At 45.7% G+C, this 21,614-nt stretch overlaps 1 protein-coding gene across 1 annotated transcript in view; it reads left to right on the top strand.

Moving 5' to 3' along the window:
- LOC119455754 (unconventional myosin-Va) overlaps positions 1–21,614 on the top strand; it is a 90,521-nt gene that overhangs the window by 22,189 nt on the left and 46,718 nt on the right. The window contains exons 13-19 of the mRNA XM_037717202.2: positions 1,260–1,466; positions 3,957–4,088; positions 9,252–9,436; positions 9,776–9,887; positions 12,487–12,698; positions 14,179–14,368; positions 15,909–16,115. Of these exons, the coding sequence (XP_037573130.1) occupies positions 1,260–1,466; positions 3,957–4,088; positions 9,252–9,436; positions 9,776–9,887; positions 12,487–12,698; positions 14,179–14,368; positions 15,909–16,115 (1,245 nt within the window). The remainder of the gene's footprint in view (positions 1–1,259; positions 1,467–3,956; positions 4,089–9,251; positions 9,437–9,775; positions 9,888–12,486; positions 12,699–14,178; positions 14,369–15,908; positions 16,116–21,614) is intronic.

Raw genomic sequence — 21,614 nt, 5'->3', positions numbered from 1 at the left:
GCGGTACCGCACTATAACCAAAGCAAGAATTTTCAAGGCTCGCACATACGCAAAACATGTGCACCGAGTCGTCACGCGTATGCGACAGTTGAGGAATGCGGCTAGAACGTTTGCATTCAATGTACAGTCGAATCTCGTTAATTCGAACGAAATCACGCGGCGGCGCCTCCCCTCGGCATTGCTTCGACACCGCCATAGAGTAAAAGTTCAGGAGAGACCCCTCAATGTCGCGCGCGAACGCAAAAAAACTAAAGAAAAAACAATGCGGCGGAAATTTCACCCTCTCTCAAATGGCAAGGTCGCCTATTCTGCGTGCGCCGGAACATGCGTGTACGTGCTGACGTCTCAGCCACGCTGCCGTAGCGACGTGTAGAAAATGGCAATGAACCCTTCTTTCTCCTTTATGCTTCCTCTAATTTCTAGTCACGTGTTGACCTTGCACGCTGCGGCTACGGTGCAGAGGGAAGCAGCGGCGCTGTCCCAGGCCAGCCAACGAAACTGCCCACGCCGGCAAACGCCCGCTTCCCAATAACGGCAGAAAACGAAACTTCAAGGAGCTGGCGCCGGGCCGGCTGGAATGGCAGCGCCTGCACGGCGGAGGGCGTGCACGGTGACAGTCGAAAGATTAGGGAGCTACGAGGGAGGGCGAGGCGAAATCCGCTTCCCTGCCGCCCTCCTCCCTCACATTCCACGGTCTCCGCGTGCGCCCTTCGCCGTGATGTGCCGGTGCCGCCCGCTCCCTGAAGTTTCGTTTACTGCCGTTATCGTGAAGCGAGCATTGGCCAGCGTTGGCAGTTTCGTGGCGCTCGCTCGCTATGCGTGCAGCGATATTTCACGACTCGCACTCAAGATTCTGGTTTCAGCCTCACTGGCTGTTCGTTTGCACCACGTGCCCTTCTCCTCCACTTCGTCTTTCTTCCTCGAGCACTCATTGGGGCGCCCGTTTGAGGGGAGCGCTCGCCGTCTCCGCTGACTTCCGTACTCCCAGGCAGCCGCACTGTAACCGGTATTTCGTTTCCCGCAACTGCACTATAAGCGATATGTGTATATGTGGAGTGCTATGGGAAAATTAACGGGAGTCTGAAAAGACTGCACTATATCCGGTCCTGCACTATAAGCGGTTACGTTATAAGTGGTCTATACTGTACTGAACTGCGCTTTTTAAACCTCCAAGTGTCTCTTTGACTAGATGACAGGCTTCTCTATTGTCTTTATTGTGCTGTTTTGTCATAAATATTGCTGCTGGCATTCCCCTTTAGGTGCCCAAGGGAAGTGACAAGTCATGGTGTGGCAAGCTCTTTGAGAAGTGCAAGCAGTGGAAGCATTTTGAGAAGCCCCGCCTTTCCAACACTGCCTTCATCATTCACCATTTTGCGGATGACGTCACTTACGAGTCGCATGGTTTCCTCGAGAAGAACAGGGACACTGTACTGGAGGAACATATCAACATCCTCAAAGCTAGTCAAGTAAGATGATTCGTTTTATTGCGATAGCAATCATACGGATACTCGAGGCGCCATTGCCATTGTTGTGCTGTGCTGCTGATGGCTCATGTGTGGCTTGTGTCTGATAAGGTAGAGGGTCTTTAGAGACGCAGAGTCTGATTGGCTGCAAAAAAAACGAAGCGAAGTGGATGCACTGTCAATGCTACACTCATTCGCCTCGATGGCGGTGCAAGGCAGCGTTCTGCCTTTCGCTGCTGGCATGAACATTGTGTGCATGCACACTGAAGCGCACTTGCATTTCTCCTGAGCTACTGTGTGTATGCAGTTTGTCTGAGCAGTAAACATAAGGCTAATATTATATATTTCACTGAGCGCTGACTAACACCGACGGTTTTTAGTCGATCTCACGTTATGCACAATCGAGGTGCAGCACCTTCAACGCCACTGGCGCGGCTTATCATGCCACTGCTATGAGATGCCTGGTAGCTGCAGGCGTGCTCTTCCTTCTGCCCAGCAGCAGTTCCCTTGCGTGCTGTGTCATGCAATCGTGTTGCACCCGTGTATAGCAAAACACCATCCAAGGAGTTCAAGCACAACGTTAAATCTTGCTATGAAACTGCCATGGTTGCTCAGTGGCTATGGTGTTGGGCTGCTGAGCACGAGGTCGCGGGATCGAATCCCGGCCACAGCGGCCGCATTTCGATGGGGGTGAAATCCGAAAACACCCGTGTACTTAGATTTAGGTGCATGTTAAAGAACCCCAGGTGGTCCAAATTTCCGGAGCCCCCCCACTACGGCGTGCCTCATAAACAGATCGTGGTTTTGACACGTAATACCCCATAGTTTAAATCTTGCTACCAAACAATGCTTTGCCGTTGGGGCGAAACTGTCAAGTTTTTCTTTTTTAGCTTCCATCACTTAACAATCTTGGGTTTGCTCATGGTAGATATTGGGTTGTTAGTATACATACATGTCCATAATTCTCACCCTTCTGCCTCCTTCGGTGCAAATAATTTGCATTTTGTTCTTTCTTTGTGGAAATTCAAGTGTAAGACATAGTACTTATACTCTCGAAATTGTTCTTTTTTTGTGGACACAAAAGCTTGTCTGATTACATGCAATGACCGATTTTCCGGACGCCCGATTTTTCAGGCAATGACCGATTTTCCGGATGCCCGATTTTTCGGACATGCCCAATAATTCGGACGCCTTCGTGGCACCGCCACGTGCCCCGTAGGGTCAATGTATAATAACGTCTGAAATTTCGGACGCAAGTAACCTTCGCCGTCAAATTTTCCGGATTTTTGCCAAGACTGCAGGTGCTAAATGGCATTAATTGAAGCCACCGCCGCCGCCATTTTGATTATCTCGCTGCCTCAAACTGACGCTCTCACACGCAGATCCGCTGGCCGCCATAGGCACCACAGCAACAACGCTATGACTAGCTACTTTGACGTTCGCTACCAAGCTTCTTGCTGTTGGGTGCCATGTTTTTCAGTGAAACAATTTGCCGCTGTTAGCAATGGCACCGACTCCACCTTTGTAATCTTCGCCAATGGCTTCGAAGCTCTGAAAGCACGGCGTGTTGCATAATGCCGGTTTCCAAAAGTCAGCTTCGCCTCAATACAGAAGTATGATGCGGTGAAGCATACCAAGAGTGGGAAGGGGCAATTGTCACGGGACATGGTATGTTTCCCTTAATTATACACGCGTGCACCCACCATCTCTTGTAACATTATGAGCACTGATACGCATAATAAGAGTAGTGGCAGGCCTTTAGAGCTATTTCGGTCGTGCCTGTGGCAATTTGAGTCCTTGGGGGCAGTAAAAGGCATGCATTCATTTTTTCAGACTACCTGATTTTTCGGACTGCCTGACGTTTTCGCGGCCTCTAGGGAGTCCGAAAAATTGGACGTTGACTGTACTTATGTATAATTTAATGTAAAATGTTGTTACTGATGGGAAATGTTTGTTTCGTTGTAAAATGTTTGTTTCGTTGTATTATCGATGTATTGTGCAACTTTATTTTGTATTATTAATGTTGAACCTACTAAGAATGATGTGCAGTATTCTGTGTTTCCGGCAGCACCCTGTTAGAAGACCCATCATTGAATTCAGCAGTATAGAAAATACACGCATAAAGACATCATTGCTTTGCATGATGGCTCTCAGCTGATCTAGTTGGTTCATACTTTTCTGGAATTCACTCGACACTTATGTTGAGACAAGAAGAAGGAAGACAGTTTCATTGCGTTTCCTTGCATGTTGTCAAATTGAGTGTCCACTGAATTTCTAAAAAATCATTGCTTTGCATTGCTACCTGGCAGTATGGGAGATTGGCACAGCTCTTTCATACACTATTCATTCTTTTCAAAGCAAAAGTTTGTCTTTACCGTAGATGTAATGTCTGAGAGCAACAGGGAAATAGTCTAAAGACCTTCATGCAAGCGCTTATGCATAGGCGTGCATGTGTGTGTTTGGCATGCGCTTATGTGTGAATATTTGGCGCAGTACGAACTGGTCGCAGAATTGTTTGAAGATGAGCCATCATCAAACAAGAGGCTGAAACCCACAGTCAAAGTTGCATCTGCACAACCGGTGTCGTCTTCGAAGAAGCAGCACAAGAAAACAGTGGGCTCACAGGTAAATACAGTGTGTGAACGAGTTCAGAAGAACTTTATCGGTCAGCAGACAACAGGCCATTAGCAGCATTCTGCTTGTGCCAAGCTGCCTTTGTTTCTGCGCTCACCAATGCACAGCTTGTTAGCATGTTACATGGTGAATGTGCACATGCTGTCTGCTCTGAATTTTGAAAACGTTTTATGCTACTTAGAATACATTGGGCCATAACAGACCTATAAGGAAGGCAAGGCATTATGATCCTAACGAAGTGCCTAATGTGATTCTGACAAAGTTATTGTCTGACTGTTTTGTTGAGCACACTGAATGTTGCTTTGTTAAATGAACTTTTAAGTGCTATGTAATGTAAGCCAAGTAGCACCTTTGAGAAGGTGAATTTCTTCAGCTACTTCAGGCTTCAGGAACATTTCTAGGTGTGATCAAGAAGAAAGAAGTTGTGGATCATGGGCCTTACAAAAAAACAAAAAAAGATTTCTTTGCGCCCTGGCGTTGCAGTCATCACAGACGAGAGGATAGACTAAACATCTTAGTTTCAAGCTAGTGAATTGAAGAGTAGAGGTATCTGATAGTTCACCTTTAAAAACTACTTCCCATTGTGCTACTGAGAACAAGGTTGGGAGCTTGACTATTGCACACCCGCCACATTAGCTGTGATGCTCTGCTGCTCAGCTGCGGCTGCATTCTGATGGGGGCGGGATCAAAAAGATGCTTGAGTGCTTAGATTTAGGTGCATGTTAAAGAACCTCAGGGCGTCGTAATTAATGTGGAGTCCACTACAGTGTCTCTTATAGCCCGAATGTTGCTTTGGGCATTAAAACTCCGTAAATTGATTTGAGTTGATTAAGGAATGTTATTACCGCATTCCAAGTAGGGGAAATGCAAAAATGCTTGTGTGCCGAGGTTTTGGTCCAAATTACGCTACCCCAAGTGGTCACAATTGGAGCCCTCTGCCGCAGCATCTGTCATAGCACTCTGCTGTTGCTTTGGTACACTAAACGCCTCATCAATAAATGTTTTAGTACTTGGCACACACGCAAAATGTTCTTCGCAAGAACATAAAAGCAGGGTGCGTACAGGTCCTTGAAATCCTTGAAAGCCCTTGAAATTGAAAAGTGCGTTTTCAAGGCCCTTGAAAGTCCTGGAATTTTTTTCTTTCCTTGAAAATCCTTGAATTTCGTGAGCAATGCACTTTGATATCGACATTGCACCCTCCTTTCTGTGGTAGATCGGCGTCAATCTGACAAACTCCCCATTTCAGAAACAATACGCTGGTGCAAGCACACATAGTTCCGTTTTGCAGAATTGCATAGAAAAAAATAAAAGGCTTCATCACGTCAAACCATGAACGGAGCGAGACCTGTGCCGCGCTTCGGTGCTGGCTCGGCCTGGCAGTGTTTACGCTGCTTCCCTCACGTTATCCTTCGTTTCATTCCTCGCCCGTCGATCTGCCTTGTCCCACTTTCCCTCTTGCGTGCGAGGTGAAGCTATTGAAGCTAAAGAGAGCTATAGTGGAGCAACTTTACCACTGATGCTCAGTGCCTTTGAGTTTGAGTTTGAATTTCTGAATTGAGTTTGAATTTATTTAACCACATGGCAGGTACATAAAAGTACACGTACATGTGGTTAGGTGTGGTGGGAAAAAGCTGCAATTCACAGCTTGACTTGCCCCATGACCCGGAAAAGAAAACAAGATTACAAAATATTAGGCAGCGGAGAGCGACAACACAAAAGGAACACGCATGTAGCCTGTCACAGCAAAGTGTAAAATAAAACTGAAATACATAAAAAACATTCAAAAACAAAGCAATAGATAAATGAGTGACACTAATTAGCCATCACAGAAATGACCTAATATTCATGAATAGCATAATCAGCACGTCCTACGTAATATATCGGTTTTAGTCAAGATACATAAACTTGCAATTGTTAACTTCCACTTGTTCAGTACACTTGGAAGACAGATATGCAATGTTTGGGGTCCATAATTAGTACTACGACATGGTACATACCAATTCTCTCTATGTCGAGTGACGTGACTGGCAGGATTAGGTGGCAAATCGGCCACAGTACGTAAGAGGTACTTCCTCTGCATATTTCTGATTTAAATGTTGGCAAAAGCTGGTATTCGGAATAACTGTTTGCTCTTAAAATTCTATACTGTACTTTATAAATAATGAAGCGGTGTGTGCGTAATGTGATACACCTTCAATGCACCGTAAGGCTTTTTTTTGTAACGCAGCCAGATTATTTAATGATGCTTTAGAGCCTGTGGACCAAACCAGATGACAATAATATAAATGTGAAGAAAAAAGAGCGTTATATAATAATAGTTCTTGTTTTACAGGTAGTATACTTTGACACGAACGCAACACACCTAAAACTCTGCTAAGTGCATGTGTTCAGTATTGTAATTCCATGCCATATGTTCGTGAGAGAGACCAGGAGTTTTAACTGTTTGGGAAAATTCAATTTCGGTATTATTAAGGGTTAGCTTGAGAGACGTTTCGTATAATTTGGATTGCGCACGTAGAGCCTTGGTTTTAGAGCAAATAATGTGTAGTGAATTTGCCACAGTCCATGCTTTTTTTTAGAACTTCATTAGCAGACATAATGAAGTCATCAGCATTTCACCAGAAAAAAATAGACTAGTGTCATCCGCATAGATTACATAATCTACAGAGCTGTGGAGAGCGGAGGTTTATTATAATATTATTTATGATAATATAAGTGCAATAACATTACTATGCTGATTGTTTTGTAAATGCTTGATGAACCAACCCAGCTAATACTGCAGAAGCCTAAGCAGCTGTTGTCAGTGTTTGTTGTGTTAACTTTTAATATTGCGGACTTGAGAAATGATCATGACATGTTTAACAAAATTGCAATATACATCTATTTGTTATAATATAATGGATGTGTAGCAAGACTACACTGCATGGTTTGGAAATGTTCGGTAAACTTGCCCAGTTAATGCTGGCGAAATCAGAATAGCTGTTGGGAGCATTCATTGTGTTTTGTGAACTTTTCTTTTTGGTATTGTGAACTTGCAAAGTGATTAAGGCTATACATTACTAACATCATTGGGATATACATTTATTTCTTTTTATTTTAGAGCAACAACAGTATGCTGAATGTTTTGAATATATTTGGTGAAATTCAGGTAGCCTATACTGGTGAAATCTCAGCCGCTGTTGTAAACATTCATTTGGTGCTGTGATCTTGAAAAGTTATCAAATCTAGACATTTTTATAATAATTGTTATATACGTTTATTTATTGTAAGTGCAATAAAACTAGTCATTGTTGGAAATGTTGGAGTAAATAAATCCTACTTTAGTTGCCGCTTTGAGTCTTTGAAAAACTGTAACAGGTCCTGGAAAGTCCTGGAATATCCTTGAATTTTTGCCTTGGAAACCTGTACGAACCCTGTAAAAGGTTTGCTCTTGGTATCGTCATCTGCCATGCTAGGCAGTTTATACACTCTCTACCATCATTCTGTAAATCTGCTGATAATGCAGTACAAGAAACACCCTACTGTGTTTCTGTGTATGGCTTATTTTCGAGGCTAAGCATAAAAAATGAGCGATAGGTAGAGGTATTGGCAAACTAAGCATAGCAGTCTGAGCTCAAAATTAGGCGGCTGGAAACAATCTGCCAAGTCTTCACTACTGCTGCCATTAAAGACATTTTGCAGCCAAAGTGGATATTTTGCATCAGTTTGATTTGTTACGTCCGTCACACACTGGAAGCAAATTTAAATGGTGCCTTCAGTCAGTCTTTTTCCCTCCCTTCAAAACTCCCGAACGAGATGAAAATTGAGAAATGCACCTAACATGAAAGTACATTGTTCAAGCTGTTTAGCAGATAGCTAGTGTACCATGTAGAAGAATTTGTTAAAAAGCCTGCACTCAAATTGAACGATTTCCTATTACAGCGTACACAAATGACAGCGGCAGCCTCGCTGCATGCAACGTTAGTGTAATGTGTTATTTTGCTGCTACTGTTAAACCTTGATATAACGAAATCAGTAAAATTGTTGGTTTCCTTCGTTATAATGAAATTTCGTTGTATTGAAATTCGACCTTTTATGCAAATAAGTAACAGTCGCCGATCGATTTTACTTACACGGAAGATGCTGCAGAAATTTCCAAATTATCGGGCAGTCGAAGACAGCAAATTTGAATGAGAAAAAAATTAATTTTGTTGAATTTGAGAGATGCGACGAAAGATGCAGTTTCGTGTCGGCGATATGCTCACATCGGTGCTACGAAGCGCAGCCAGCCACGCTTCCGTGTCCACTTCGCCCCCGTGGCTAATAGTGTCGCCTTTTGTGGGGCAACACTATCATAAAAAGTGCCGGCAGCAGGGAGTGAATGCTTTGTCTGCCTCTCGGTATAACGTGTCTCCAAAACTTGAGATTATGCAACCTCCAGTACTAAACACCTGGGAAGACACCGCAAATGATGCCATGCCATCTTGGCATGCCCACTCTTTGCACACGCGGCAGTTTACCTCCAAAACAGGGTGCACGAGCTGCATATACGCTCAGCCTCGCTGACAGCCACGAGCAGCCAACAGCCATGAGCAGCCAACAGCATTGAGCAGCCGACAGCCGTGCTAGAAAAAGAAACCCTCACCAATCTGCCCCATATTCTCTCCCCCCCCCTCGCATGTGTTTGATCACGTTACCCTGAGATCCCTCCATCCCCCCTTTCCCCTTATTCGTGTGGGAAGATGGTGCTCATCAAGCCACCATTCTTTTTGGCTCACCACACACTTTCACTTGCACCCAAAGCATACACCATGTGGGGCGCTATAGGATCTTGTCGCTCTTCAACTTTATACGGAACATGACACTCCTCCACTTCGGCGGTCCCTTTTGGTCGTGCGGCGTGTGATTTGAGAGGTGTGATTGCAAGCAGCTGCTTGTAATTCAACCATTTGACTGTCTGTGTCCTGCGGAAGTTTCATTAGTGTCTTGGTATTCCTTTGCTGTGGCAGTGAAATATTGTTATTCTAAAATTGTGCATAAACACACTTCGTTATGTTGAGGTTCTAAATACATGGTGTTCTCTGCACAAGAACTTATGAAAGTTAGTTATATCGAGAATTTTATTATATCGAGGTTTAATTGTATAACTAGTCAGTTTTGTCTTCCTCTTTACAGTTTCGTGACTCTCTCGGCTTGCTCATGAGCACCTTGAATGCCACGACACCCCACTATGTCCGTTGCATCAAACCAAATGACCAGAAAGCAGCATTCACGTTTGACACGAAACGGGCAGTCCAGCAGCTCAGAGCATGTGGTGTATTGGAAACAGTCCGAATCAGTGCAGCTGGCTATCCATCAAGGTGGGCAATGCTGTTTCAGCTTTCAGGAGTGCAAACTGTACTACAAAATATTGAGTTCCTCAGTACAGGCTTTTTGAACCTTTCATGTTAACATAACATTTAGGTATGCAGAAAAGAAACCATTGAAGGGACACTGACAATAAAGATTGAGTTAAACTAGATTCATGAATTACAATTATGGGTTTGAAGATTGGTGAGCCTTAGGGCGAGCAGAGGTTTGTTATGCCAGAAGAAACCCAAAAAATGCAAGAGTATTCCTGCAGGAATTTCCTGCAATGTCTTGGATTTTACCAGCGTCATCAGGAGCGCTTGATTCCATGTATTCTTTTTCTCCTCCAGATGGGGCTATCAGGAGTTCCTAAGCAGATATCGTGTGTTGACCTGTGCCCGAGATATTGACAGGAGCGACCTCAAGGTTACATGTAGGAAGATCTTGGAAAATGTCATAAAGGTATCCCAGTGCTTTTGTTGTACTAGCACAGAGTGCCACTTGTACCGTGACATGTTGGAGAGTTCTACCTTTTACAATATACGTAGGATTTGTTCAAAAGGTATATTGCCAAAGTGTAGTTAAAATGTTGAAGAGCCACCATCAGAACAGGATTTTCTGTCTCCTAAAATATAGCCAAGGACCAGGGGCTGTGTATAACTTTTGGGGCACTTTGATTGGCAAGCCAATGAAGAGGGATGTGTTGAAACAAATTGTGCGCTGGCCATCAAGCATTATTTTCACATTGTGTACTTTTGGAGCGGATTGACAGAATGCTCACTGTTCCATTGAAGCAGAGCGCCACACGTTGCATTATGTAAAAATGAAACTACAGTAAAACCTCGGTAATTCGACCCTCGTTGATTCAGATAATTCGGACTCATCCTCTGTCCCGGCAGGCATATGGATTATTTAATGCAATCAAACTCTCGTTAATTCGGACGCATTTGGCCGCGCATCGGTTAATTTGTACAACTCTCGGAGCTCAGCCACAGTTGTTGCAGCAAACGGTAGTTTCGTTTTGACTTGGTGCGTGCGTCGGTCGTGTGCCTTCAGAACCGCAAGGTCGCCATCTGTGATCGTGTTGATAGCGGCCACGGTTTCGTCTGCAGCAGTTGCGGCAAGCAGTAGTTTCACTTTGACTCAGTGCAAAGCTGTTGGGAAGACCAATCATGAAGCAAGCTACATACTGTATTTTAAAATAAATAACAAGATGCTAAGATGTCACTGGTTTCTGTGTCGTTTTATTGTAAGAAAAAAATTACATCAGAACTCCTCTCAGAATGATTCTTAATGGTAATGCGATTAAGATGTGAGCAAAGTAGTGACACACCATATTCCAGAAGTCGCATTAGTTAACATCTGCAGTGGTCATTGTGAGACTTCATTTGCATCAGCTCTATGCGACATACATCGCTATCGTGCCACTTTGCTATGGCACTCACTTTCCAAAGTCACCCATAAGCATGGTGGCACGATGACTGTATGACGCCGATGATAGAATGACGTCGATGGAACGATGAAGGCGGTATGATAACGACATTGAGACGAGGATGGTATAACGATGACAGCGTTACGACGACATGAGAACAATGGTATGGCGACGAGGGCATGACGACGACGGCGTAACAGCGAAGGTAGGACAACAACTGGATGACAAAGCTGGTAGTATGATGACTGTATGAAAATGGATGCATGATAGTGGCTGTCCGACGACGACGATCGCATGACACGGCGCATAATCACAATTGATTGACGAGGAAGGAATGACCTCGATGGATTTTTGAAAGCGGTATGGAGATGATGGCATGATGACAATGGAATGACATCACTGAAGTGATGATGGTAAAACAACAGTGTAACAATGATGGCATGACGACAATGGTATCACAAAAACTCTGCGGCAGTGAATGCTTTAAGAGAGTTGGATGACGAAGTTAGAATGAGGTAATAAAATGACCGTCGAAATGAACAATGAATGCATCGGAATGACTACATGACGACGACGCAATGGCGACAATGGCGTAAGGGTGTGAGGACAATGGGATGATGACAACAATGACGTGACGACTATATCACAAAGCATGTCTGATGACAATGAAGTGATGATGGCATCACTAGAGTCGGATGAAGAAGCCGGAGGGACGATGATGGCACGGTCACGATGGCATGACGGAGACGGTATGACAATGGATGCATGGTAGTGACTGTCTGACGATGACATCGCTATCAGCGATAGCAACTGCATATCATAGCGATATCGATTGTAATGACTGTATCACGAAGTACGACAATGATGGCGTGACGACAACAGCATGGTGAAAGTTGGATTCCGAATCTGGAGTGACGATGATGGAACGACTACAACGGCATCACAATGGTGGTGTGACAACAAATGCATGACTGTATGACGACAATGGTGTGACAACAATGGCATGACGAGAGTCGATGACAAAGCTGGAATGGCGACGATGCAACAACCGCTACGGCAACTTTACCACGAGCACATGCCTAGTGGCCCAAGCTGAAGTAGGCAAATAATGTTAATCGCATTAATACAGTTGTGAATATTTAAGAACAGGTAGGCAACCTTCAGTACTTACGTACTGAAGGACATGGGAGCGGCCCAGACGTCACTTTTTTTCCGTGCTCACGTTGGTTTCGACGGGAATTCAGGGCACAGGCTCCTTTCCCAAGCGCATCACCCCAGAAGAAAGCCGAACGCCAGGCCGGGGCACGCTTGTACCCATTTGAACCAGTGGGTGCCCGGCGTCTGTGAGGGAAACATGCGTCTGTGACGGAAATCGCGCTGTCACCTACGCATGTTTCAACAAAAATCGCTGTGCAACGCAAGCGGTAGCAGTGATTTTCTTAGCTCCAGTCGCTGCATCTGAAACAGCCTTGAGTCGTTTTTTTCCCTCTAAGCACTAGAAATGTTTCAAGTAGCCATGCTGTAGGTTGTAGAAAGTTTGTAGAGGCCTTCCTATTTGCCTGAACACAGTTTTGCATGCTGTATCATTCAACCTCGTGAGTTTTGCTTTTTGCCTTTGCTTTGTCACAGGAAGAAGACAAATTCCAGTTTGGCAAGACCAAGATTTTCTTTCGGGCAGGCCAGGTGGCTTACCTGGAGAAGCTCCGAGCAGAAAAGCACAGGGCGTGTGCTCTGATGATCCAGAAGCACATCAGGGGCTATCTACAGTTCAGGCGCTACCGGATGCTCCTCTGCGCAGCCCGAGGGCTACAAAGATATGGCCGAGGAATGCTGGCTCGCAAGTGAGTAGCACTGCACTGTCTTGCGACACCTTTTATGACTGATTGCATTGGAACATTAGTGTGGTATCTAAGGGCAGGTTGCATTTTTTTAAAGCGCTCTTGACGCAGCTCTTCTTTTTGCTAATGTTTGCTTGGGTGCTTGAACCTGTGGTATTAGTTTGTTTACACCGTAAGTACTGGTGGACAATATTTGTAATTTCTTTGCCAAGTAAATGATGTGCACACCCATGTAACGGATCTGCAACTACATACTTTCGGGTAGCATGCAATTCTCCTCACTTAGTTTGGTCAGCTTGTATTATTCCTGCAACGAATTCTGCTTTTAACGGACCCAGCTGTAACGGACTATCACCTGCAGAGGACGAAATTTTAGGCAAGTTATGCCTAGATAATGCATATACAATGTACTTTGCTCTGAGGATACATGCTTGTGGCAGTGCACTGCACGCAACTTTTTCCGGCCACTTGCAGAAAGTGCGAAAATACGCTTTTTTACGAATTGCACTTGCGACAAGTGCCCCACAATAGTGTGCGGTGTGACGCTCCAGAGTTTTCAGGACCACTAAGCAAGAGGCTCATCACCACTGACTGCTGTTGGCTTGGTGACGAGCAGGTGTGAAGGGGTGCTGCTAGGCAGCCTACAGCGCTTCTAAATAACTGCTGATGATCGAAAAATACATAATACTTTATTTCTCATTGCATCGGTTTGCACAAAGAAGACAGGCTGCCAGGCGCGTCGTGCGGTGGAGCCATCTCGCATGCAGTGCAGTGGCGGCCGGGCACAAGTTCCAAGTTGAACTTGCCTTGTATCGCAGCTCTCATTTGTGCTTGAGGTTTGACAGTGGTCATCACTTGTTACAAAAGATAAAGTTAAGGCATCACTTTATTCTACCGACCATTGTTTTGTGCAGAAATTAATTCTAGTTGATGTTTGTGTCATCGGCGGTTGTGATGCACTCGAGTTGGCTGGCTGTCATGGCGCTGAGCGGACCACAATAGCAGAAATATCTCTATAGTGAGATATTTCACATTCAGATCATGTGTATCTGCATCAGATTGGTCTCTTGCTCCACTGAGGATTAATCTGGATTTTATAGTGTGTGCCATGTCACTTCTACTGATTGTGTGTGACTCTCTTAGTTTTTATCTTAAAGATTTCGATTGGGGAAGTAACTGGATATGAATGCTTGCTTTTTGAGGTAGCTCCTCCAAAACAGCCAGTGGAATTTGTCCCAACAGAAACCGTGTAGGGCCAATGCTAAGTTCTTGCAAAGAACTTAGCAGACTTGTCGACAAGCCAAGTTAGTCTAAATCTTGGGCATGGGAGGAAGGGAACAAGCGTAGCATGTCCTGTAATTGAAGTGAATCAGTGCTGATGCCAGACAGGTCTTTTTCTTTTCCACTTTCTAAGTTAGTTGTAGAGTGTTCTTGCTCAAATTGTAAATTTCCCTGTGCGTGTCTATTCCTTTGTGGCAAACAGGCATGCGCATTTCCTGCGTTGCACCAAGGCGGCCATTCTCATCCAGAGGCATGTGCGAGGCTTTCTTGCCAGGCGGCATTACCAGCGCCTCAGGCTCCTGGTGCTGCAGCTTCAGTGCCGCATTCGGGGCATGTACGCCCGGAACCGCTACATACAGCTCCAGCGCAATGCTGCTGCTGTCATCATCCAGGCAAGTCGATGCACTTGTGCAGTGCATACTCTGTAGCCAGTCTTTCAAAGGCAGTGAGCCATGCCACAAAGATAAGGTGGTGCAACCATTGATAACGACGCCTATTGATGCCTTGTAGACAAAATGTGCAGCTTTGCAATGCTTACGTAGAGATGCACCTCTTAAAGGGCAGCTGAATCACTTTTCGAAAAAGTGAACTTTGAACAAATTATTATAATATTTCACCCCCTGAATCCGAAAATGATAGTTTAAAAGGCCAGAATTCATTGCAAGTTCTTTAATTTAGCAAAAACAAGCCGCAGCATCTGCGGGAGACGCCGCAAGTAGTTAAAACGGGCTCTGATGGCGAACACGATCGTGATGTCATCTTGGGTATCCGCGAGGAGCGTGATTCGAATAGAGCACACAAGTGACCCCTGTATTGACGTCATCCTCGCGCCCGGTCTTTCGCTGCTACGCTCGGCGAGCGAAGGGGGCGGAGCTTTAACGAACATTTAAAGCGCGACTGCGGCGCTGCTATGCGTATAATTGAGAAAATGACTGCAGGAGTTGAATTATACTGTGTCAGTCTTCCAAACCCCTGTAAATCTTCGAATTCTAAAAACCTGTTGAGCTTCCCTTTAAGTGTTGCTCAGTTTGTGTGTATGTTTTGTCAAAAGTTTGTTCACGCGGAACCTCAAAAGAACGGGTGTAAGGCTGAGGAAAAGTTCATTCATGTGACTAAAAATTAGAGCCATACTGCTTGCCATGTTCAGGCAAACCTTACCAACAAGCATCTTGCATAAAGTCTCTTACTGTAGATAAGCATATCAGATCACTGATTTAGTGTGCGGACTTAAAATGATGTAGCTCACCGGTACTGAATTATGATTTGCTCTGATTAAGACATGCTTGCTCAGTTTGATGACACTGACAAATGCTGTGCTCAGTTTACAGACTGTATCAGCGATTGTTTGTTGTGTGGATTTATCTCCAACATTGATAATGCCTTTGTTTGACATTAAATCATGCTATGATACCATCATAAATTGCTGTTTCCTTGTCTGTTTGTCTTTTGGTGACTTGCTGATTGGGCTAGGGTTCAGCATATGATTTTGAGTTCTCATGTTGAGTACGCTTAGGACTCCTTGTCATTTACCTTAAAAGCCCAGCATATTCTTGAAGAGTAGGCTTTTCCTTCGTCTTCATTTTCATAATTGCATTTTTACAGTAAGGATACGACTTAAAGGGACATTCTGCTGAAGTTTGAAAGGCCATGTTTCATGTGGCCTATCTGAACTCTGAGTACTTAGTGGCAGTATTTCAGTGGGGATAGAACCGTGCAACATAGAAAATCCCTGGTAGTAGAAGCTAATTCATCCCTCATTGTTTAGGTGTAGCTCTGAGAAGCTAAAGCAAATTGAGTCTGTTAAATAAGTACCTGCACATTCACAGATTTTTTTTTTCTTCTTTTTCTGCCCCTTTCTTGCATGCAGGCTGTTGTGAATCGTGCCAGGCGGGTTCCTTTGTACTCTTGACCGTATGGGCTCTGTTCTTGCAGAAAAATGTGCGTCGCTGGATCACCAGGCGCAAGTACCAGCGCGACGTGGCCTGTGTTATCGTGGCCCAGGCGGCCGTGCGCCGCTGGTTCGCCAAGAAGCAGCTGCGCAAGCTTAAGATTGAGGCCAAGTCAGTGGAGCACGTCAAGAAGCTCAACAAGGGACTTGAGAAGAAGATCATCTCACTGCAGCAGAAGATTGAAGAGCTGGTCAGTCTTACTTTTGGCATTGTCTTAGCATTTGGCCACAGTATATGTTGCAGACTGTTCTTCAGATTTATCTGAGGATACTGCCAATCCCATAGGGGATTGTAGCAGGCGGACACATGCAGAACATAACAGTTGAAATACAAAAACAAGATGAATTACAGTAGAACCTCATTGATATGATCCCGTTATGTATGATTTCCCAGCGGTAACGTTCGCAATCGCGGAAAAAAAAAATGACCCAATTGAGTTGCACTTGTTTTATACCGGTTCATACATTCCCGGAAAGCACAATCTTTCTGCACCAACGTTCAATACATTGCCGTGCTGCAATCGTGGGCTACGTTTTCCGGCCGCTAGGTGCCATGTGAACAAGAAAATGCGTGAGGTGCCTGCGATCGAGAGCAGTAGCCACCCACCATGGCAGCTTGACCGCAACACTCAGTAGCCCGTCTCGCGTGAGAACGCCGATGCACACTCAATTTCTTATTCCGGTACCAGCAAATCTCCTCCCTGGTCGTCACATGCTACATTCACGGCTACGGCCGCCAACTCTAATGCGATAAGCATCTTCCTCTTTCTGTCTTACAGCACGTGGGGCATAGTGCCGTTGGAGGCGTACTGCATGGTTTTAGTAGGCAATAATCCAAACGCGCTACCGCTCCCTGCTGCAGGCGGCGCAATGTGAGCGTCGTATTTCGTTCTGGTGGCATCCGGCGGCGCCTACTAGCTCGATTTCGTTTCGGTTTCCTGTCGCCATCCTAAAACACTGTGCAATAGGAAAACAACAAAATGCGTCTCAGGCCGCCGGAGCCCCACCAGCTCGACGCACGTTGGCGTCTCGTGCTGCAACTATCCGTGCAACGCTTCAAGGCTGGTTCACACGCTGCGACTGGAGCGTAAAAAATCGGTGCAGTCGCGCTCATCGCAATGTGAGTTTTTGAGGCCTCATTCACGCGATTGCGATTTCAACAATGCGGCAGGTGTGACACGCCCGAGGTAGCTTGCTGCCAGATTTTGGGTCAGACGTGAAATTTTTGAGATGTAATGAAAGCAACCTGTGCATCTCTATATTATTGGCCTGTCTTTAATAGGAGCAAATATTATGCGTGCTGTCTCGTGTGCCTTCTATGTCCGTGTCATTCTGCCTGTGCTACAACAAATTACATGCGGACCTATCAACAAGCCCATATAACTACCCTCTTCACATATGCAGTATGTGGAATTCGGCTGCAGCAAAGTCGTCATGTCGGCGCAGAAAGACCCTCGCACTACCTGGGCTTAGCGTCAGCTTCTGAAGAAATGACTTGTGTATATTGCTCATAATTGTGCAATAGCGGTTCCTGCTCCTAGCCCTATTCTTGCACGAAAGTTAGCGACAAGCACCAACCTGAAAGCTCACGTCTGCCCCTGAAGGAAGCTGCAAATTACAGCATAGACCGCTTTCTGTATTTACTCGATTCTAACGCACCCTCGATTGTAACGCGCACCGGTTTTCCGTGACCGGAAAAAAAAAGTTCTTCACGGTACCGCGCACCTCATGCTTTCATACAGAAATAAAACTTCCTCTCATTTGGAAATACAAAGGTTTACTCCCGATGCACTAAAGTTGCGATGAATAAAGTCGCAGTTTTGCCAAAAGGCAAAGCATCGATTGTAATAGCAAATTAGTAGATAGACAGCTATACAAAGTAAGGATAGCAGTTTTATCGGCCGTATAAACTTGCAAACATTCACTTACTAACTAAACTAACAGGCACAGTGTCACGTACACACAAGCAAACATGAACACATCTATCTCATTGACCGCGGAAACTCGCTGTCATAACGCTTGAGTGACGAAGCGCGGCTAGCGAATTGACCTTCGTGCTAGCACGCCTCTGGCGTCAACGCTAACTATAAGCAGCGAAAACACAGCGCGCAGCGGACTCTCCTTCCCGTCACAGATCGCTTTCAAGATAGGGCCAAGGCGATCGTATCGCCGAAGTTGATCATCGCAGAATACATCCTGCTTCGGTCCACTGAAACCCTTCCGCGTTGCTTTGCTGGCGAAGAACCTCTCCTTCTGTTTGCGCCCGTCATGCACGCAAGTTTCGGATTCTTCGAACGCTCGTGATGCGGCCCGTTTTCTGTCTGTCTCCGCACACATGATCATTTTCCTTTTAAATGTGGTCTCATGATGAACTCCGCACTTCATGCTGATAGAGCAAACGCAGAAAACGGGTAGACAGACTGTAGACTAATGCCTAAGCACACATACTGCAGCACATGGAGGAAGCTACGGCAGCTAGACTCAAAGCGCATTCGAGGCGGCCATTTTATGGCGATGGCTGTATGGTAACGCAGATTTAGGGTCGTACTCGATTCTAACGCGCACGCAATTTTTGGACCTGTTTTATCGGAAAAAAAGTGCACGTTAGATTCGAGTAAATACGGTATAGCGCAAGTCACTGGAATCGCAAATATCCGCACTATAACCAAAACAAGTGTTCAAAGGCAGCATGTATCCAAAACATGTCTAAGCTGTATCTGTGTGTGATTATTCAACATGCAATGGAATTCCTGTTGTGAAATTCGATCTTGCTTCTAGCCTGGTTCATCTATCACGGGGCATGTGCTGTAATCATGTATAGAAGTGCTCTCTGAATACAGTATAGACCACTTAAAACGTAACCGCTTAAAGTGCAGGACTGGATATAGTACGGTCTTTTCAGACTCCCATTAATTTTCCCATAGCACTCCATGTATACGCATACCGCTTACAGTGCAGCCACGTGAGACGAAATACCGGTTATAATGCGGCTTCGGAAAATCTCGCCGACAAGGGCAGTAGCGAGCATGCTTCTCAATGAGGTGTACCCACCGATGGGAGAGGAGATCAATGAGGGCGATGCGGAGGAGGAGCAAGAGACGTGGAGCGTGAGTCCAAGGGCGATAAAATAGTCGCCGCACGTCGTATGTGCGAGTGAAAGCGCACGGGGGCCGCGCGTACCTTCACGGAGGGCGAACGCACAACGGAGAGCAAACGTAACTTCCTTCGCACGAAAGGCTGTGGGGGTATGGGAGGGAGGGATGGGCGACGCTGTGCTGTGGCACCAAATGCGTATCTTGCAACCGGGCGCAAGGGGAACTGGCGACGCAATATCGCACGCGAAAGGAGCAAAGCGGGAAGGCAGCACTGGAGAGAGGGAGGGGGGGGGGGGGGCGGCGGCTTCGCTGCCAACAAATGCGTTCGCGCCTGTGCCGGCTGTCGGTGTTGTCACGCACACCGTATCTTAGCGATCTTCACACGGCTCTGACCTTTGTATGTGCTTACAAAGCACATACAAAGGCTTACGCCGCTCAGTTTCCGTTGAAGCGATAGACCGCACGAACAAGCTTCGCTCGATCGCTGCGACGCCCGCATTTCCCCACGCCCGTGTTTTGACATTGGTTGTCTGCGGTCATCGAGTCTATTCATGTTTGCTTGTGTGCGTTGACACCACGCTTATTAATTCAGTTAGTAAGCGAATGTGTCAAGTTTATGCAGCCAATAAAACTACTATCCCTACTCTTATAGCTCTCTACTAATTTGCTATCGCAATTGATGCTTCGCCTTTCGGGCGAAACTGAGACAGTTTTTTTAAAATTATTACTTTGTCTGCTTCATGCGAAGATCGTAGGTACTTGGACATTAACCTTTCAACGTTTGTAATTTTAAACGGATGCAAAACCCCAGTCGCACGCTTCGATTCTCGGCTACGCGTGGCATCTTGGTCTACATGTTTTGCATACGTGCAAGGCTTGAAAATCGTTGCTTTGGTTATAGTACAGCTTATAGTGCAGATATTCACGACTCTGGCGACTGACGTTATAAGCGGTCTACACTGTATTTTGAAAGGCGTAAAAGCCGACACCACACATTTTTTAGGAGCTGCAATCGCTTGCATACGTAGCATCATAGCATTCTAACAGACATGGGCGTTGTCTACTTTTTGCTCTGTATCTCGCGCTGTTAGTACACTGTCAATCTGTTTGAAGTGGCTTAAATCAATATGCTGCAGTACTTAGCGCAGTGGTGTATCCCCACGGCAAACATTAAATACGTTGTTAGGAGTACATTTGTTTGTTGAATAACAAAACAGAGCATAGAATTTTGTATTTGTAGTGGCAAGCGTAAATTAAGAAGCTGGCGTAAGGACCGGCCAATCTTGTTGACATGCGTGTGCTTCTACTGCTTCAGGACATTATCTTTAAAGTGGGGCTGATACCCCAGATTACCAAAAACCTATGCAACTGGAGCTGATGTTAAACAGTTGAATCTTGTTGATACGATCGTCACGGGAACCGGAAAATCAAGCGTATTATCCGAAAATCGTATCATCCAATGTATTATCCAACCAAATCATATTATCGGGAAATGAAAAAGAAAGTGTATCATCCCAAAAAACATATTAAGCATAATTGTATCAACGAGGTTCCACTGTAGTTCCTTCACTGGAAGTTAAAGCAAGCACCCCAATCTGTTAAACTAGTCATGTACTTAACCTGTATTAGACCAAAACTAGATTATTCGACCAAAATAAGTAAGTGCAAGGAAAGCGTCAAGGTACAATCGCGTCCATGACGGATACCAATGCCACAAAAGACCCATAAAGGGTTCCAATGAGCCGCCGTGAGGAGATGCAGGCCTGGCTAAGTGGTCCCCGCTCGCTGCTCAACACATGGCTTCCGAGCCGACTCCTGGGACTGCGCCCCGCTGACGTCCTAGCCAGCGTTTCCGGCGCCCGGCTCCCAGAGCCAAAGATACAGAAAGGAGGCTATTTACATATGTACAGGGAAAATCGACCACCGCGTCGGCTGCTGCACTCACTCGCTTCGGGCGTACTCTTAGGAGAAAACTCGCTGTAACTCTCAGCGTCTACACGAGTTCGGTGACACTGGTGCAGCGTTAACTCGCGCTCAAGAAAGCACACGCCGAATCTAGCTAGCAATCACGCCTTGGGGTGAGGCCTACCGCCAGTCTGGACAAAGCCTTCCTCGCACCGAACCGATCGTCGTCCCGTTTTCTAAGAGCTTGCCCCAAAATGTTGGGATATGGGGGCAACGCCAACGGCGCTCTGCCTCGGCATACCGAGCCCCACGGTTGGTGCATGCCTGCCCATCAACCGAGGTCCTGATACAAGCTCAAGGAAACAATAGACGACAAGCCATGTGTACACTTGGACAGCATTTATTACGACTGCAACTAACACTTCGAGCAGACCAGCTAGTTTTAGTTGACATCACTGAGGGTTCCCTCGAAGAGAATAATACACTAGGTAAAGAAGGGCTTCCGACTTACCAAGTGGGGGATATGGGTGGCCACGGCATTTGCCGCGACAAGAACGCGGTTGACTGACCACGTGCGGGAATACGGGAGCGGCGGCGGATCCTTCCGCTATCGCCGCTTGCCAGTGACCAAAGAGACTGAGGCGATGTCAGAGGGATCTTGCCTGACACACCCGGTGTTGCTGATCGGGC

The sequence above is a fragment of the Dermacentor silvarum genome, chromosome 6 (genome assembly GCF_013339745.2).
Source record: "Dermacentor silvarum isolate Dsil-2018 chromosome 6, BIME_Dsil_1.4, whole genome shotgun sequence".
Classification (NCBI taxonomy): domain Eukaryota; kingdom Metazoa; phylum Arthropoda; class Arachnida; order Ixodida; family Ixodidae; genus Dermacentor; species Dermacentor silvarum.
The sequence above is the reverse complement of the archived record's forward strand: the minus strand, read 5'-3'. Positions and strand labels throughout refer to the sequence as shown.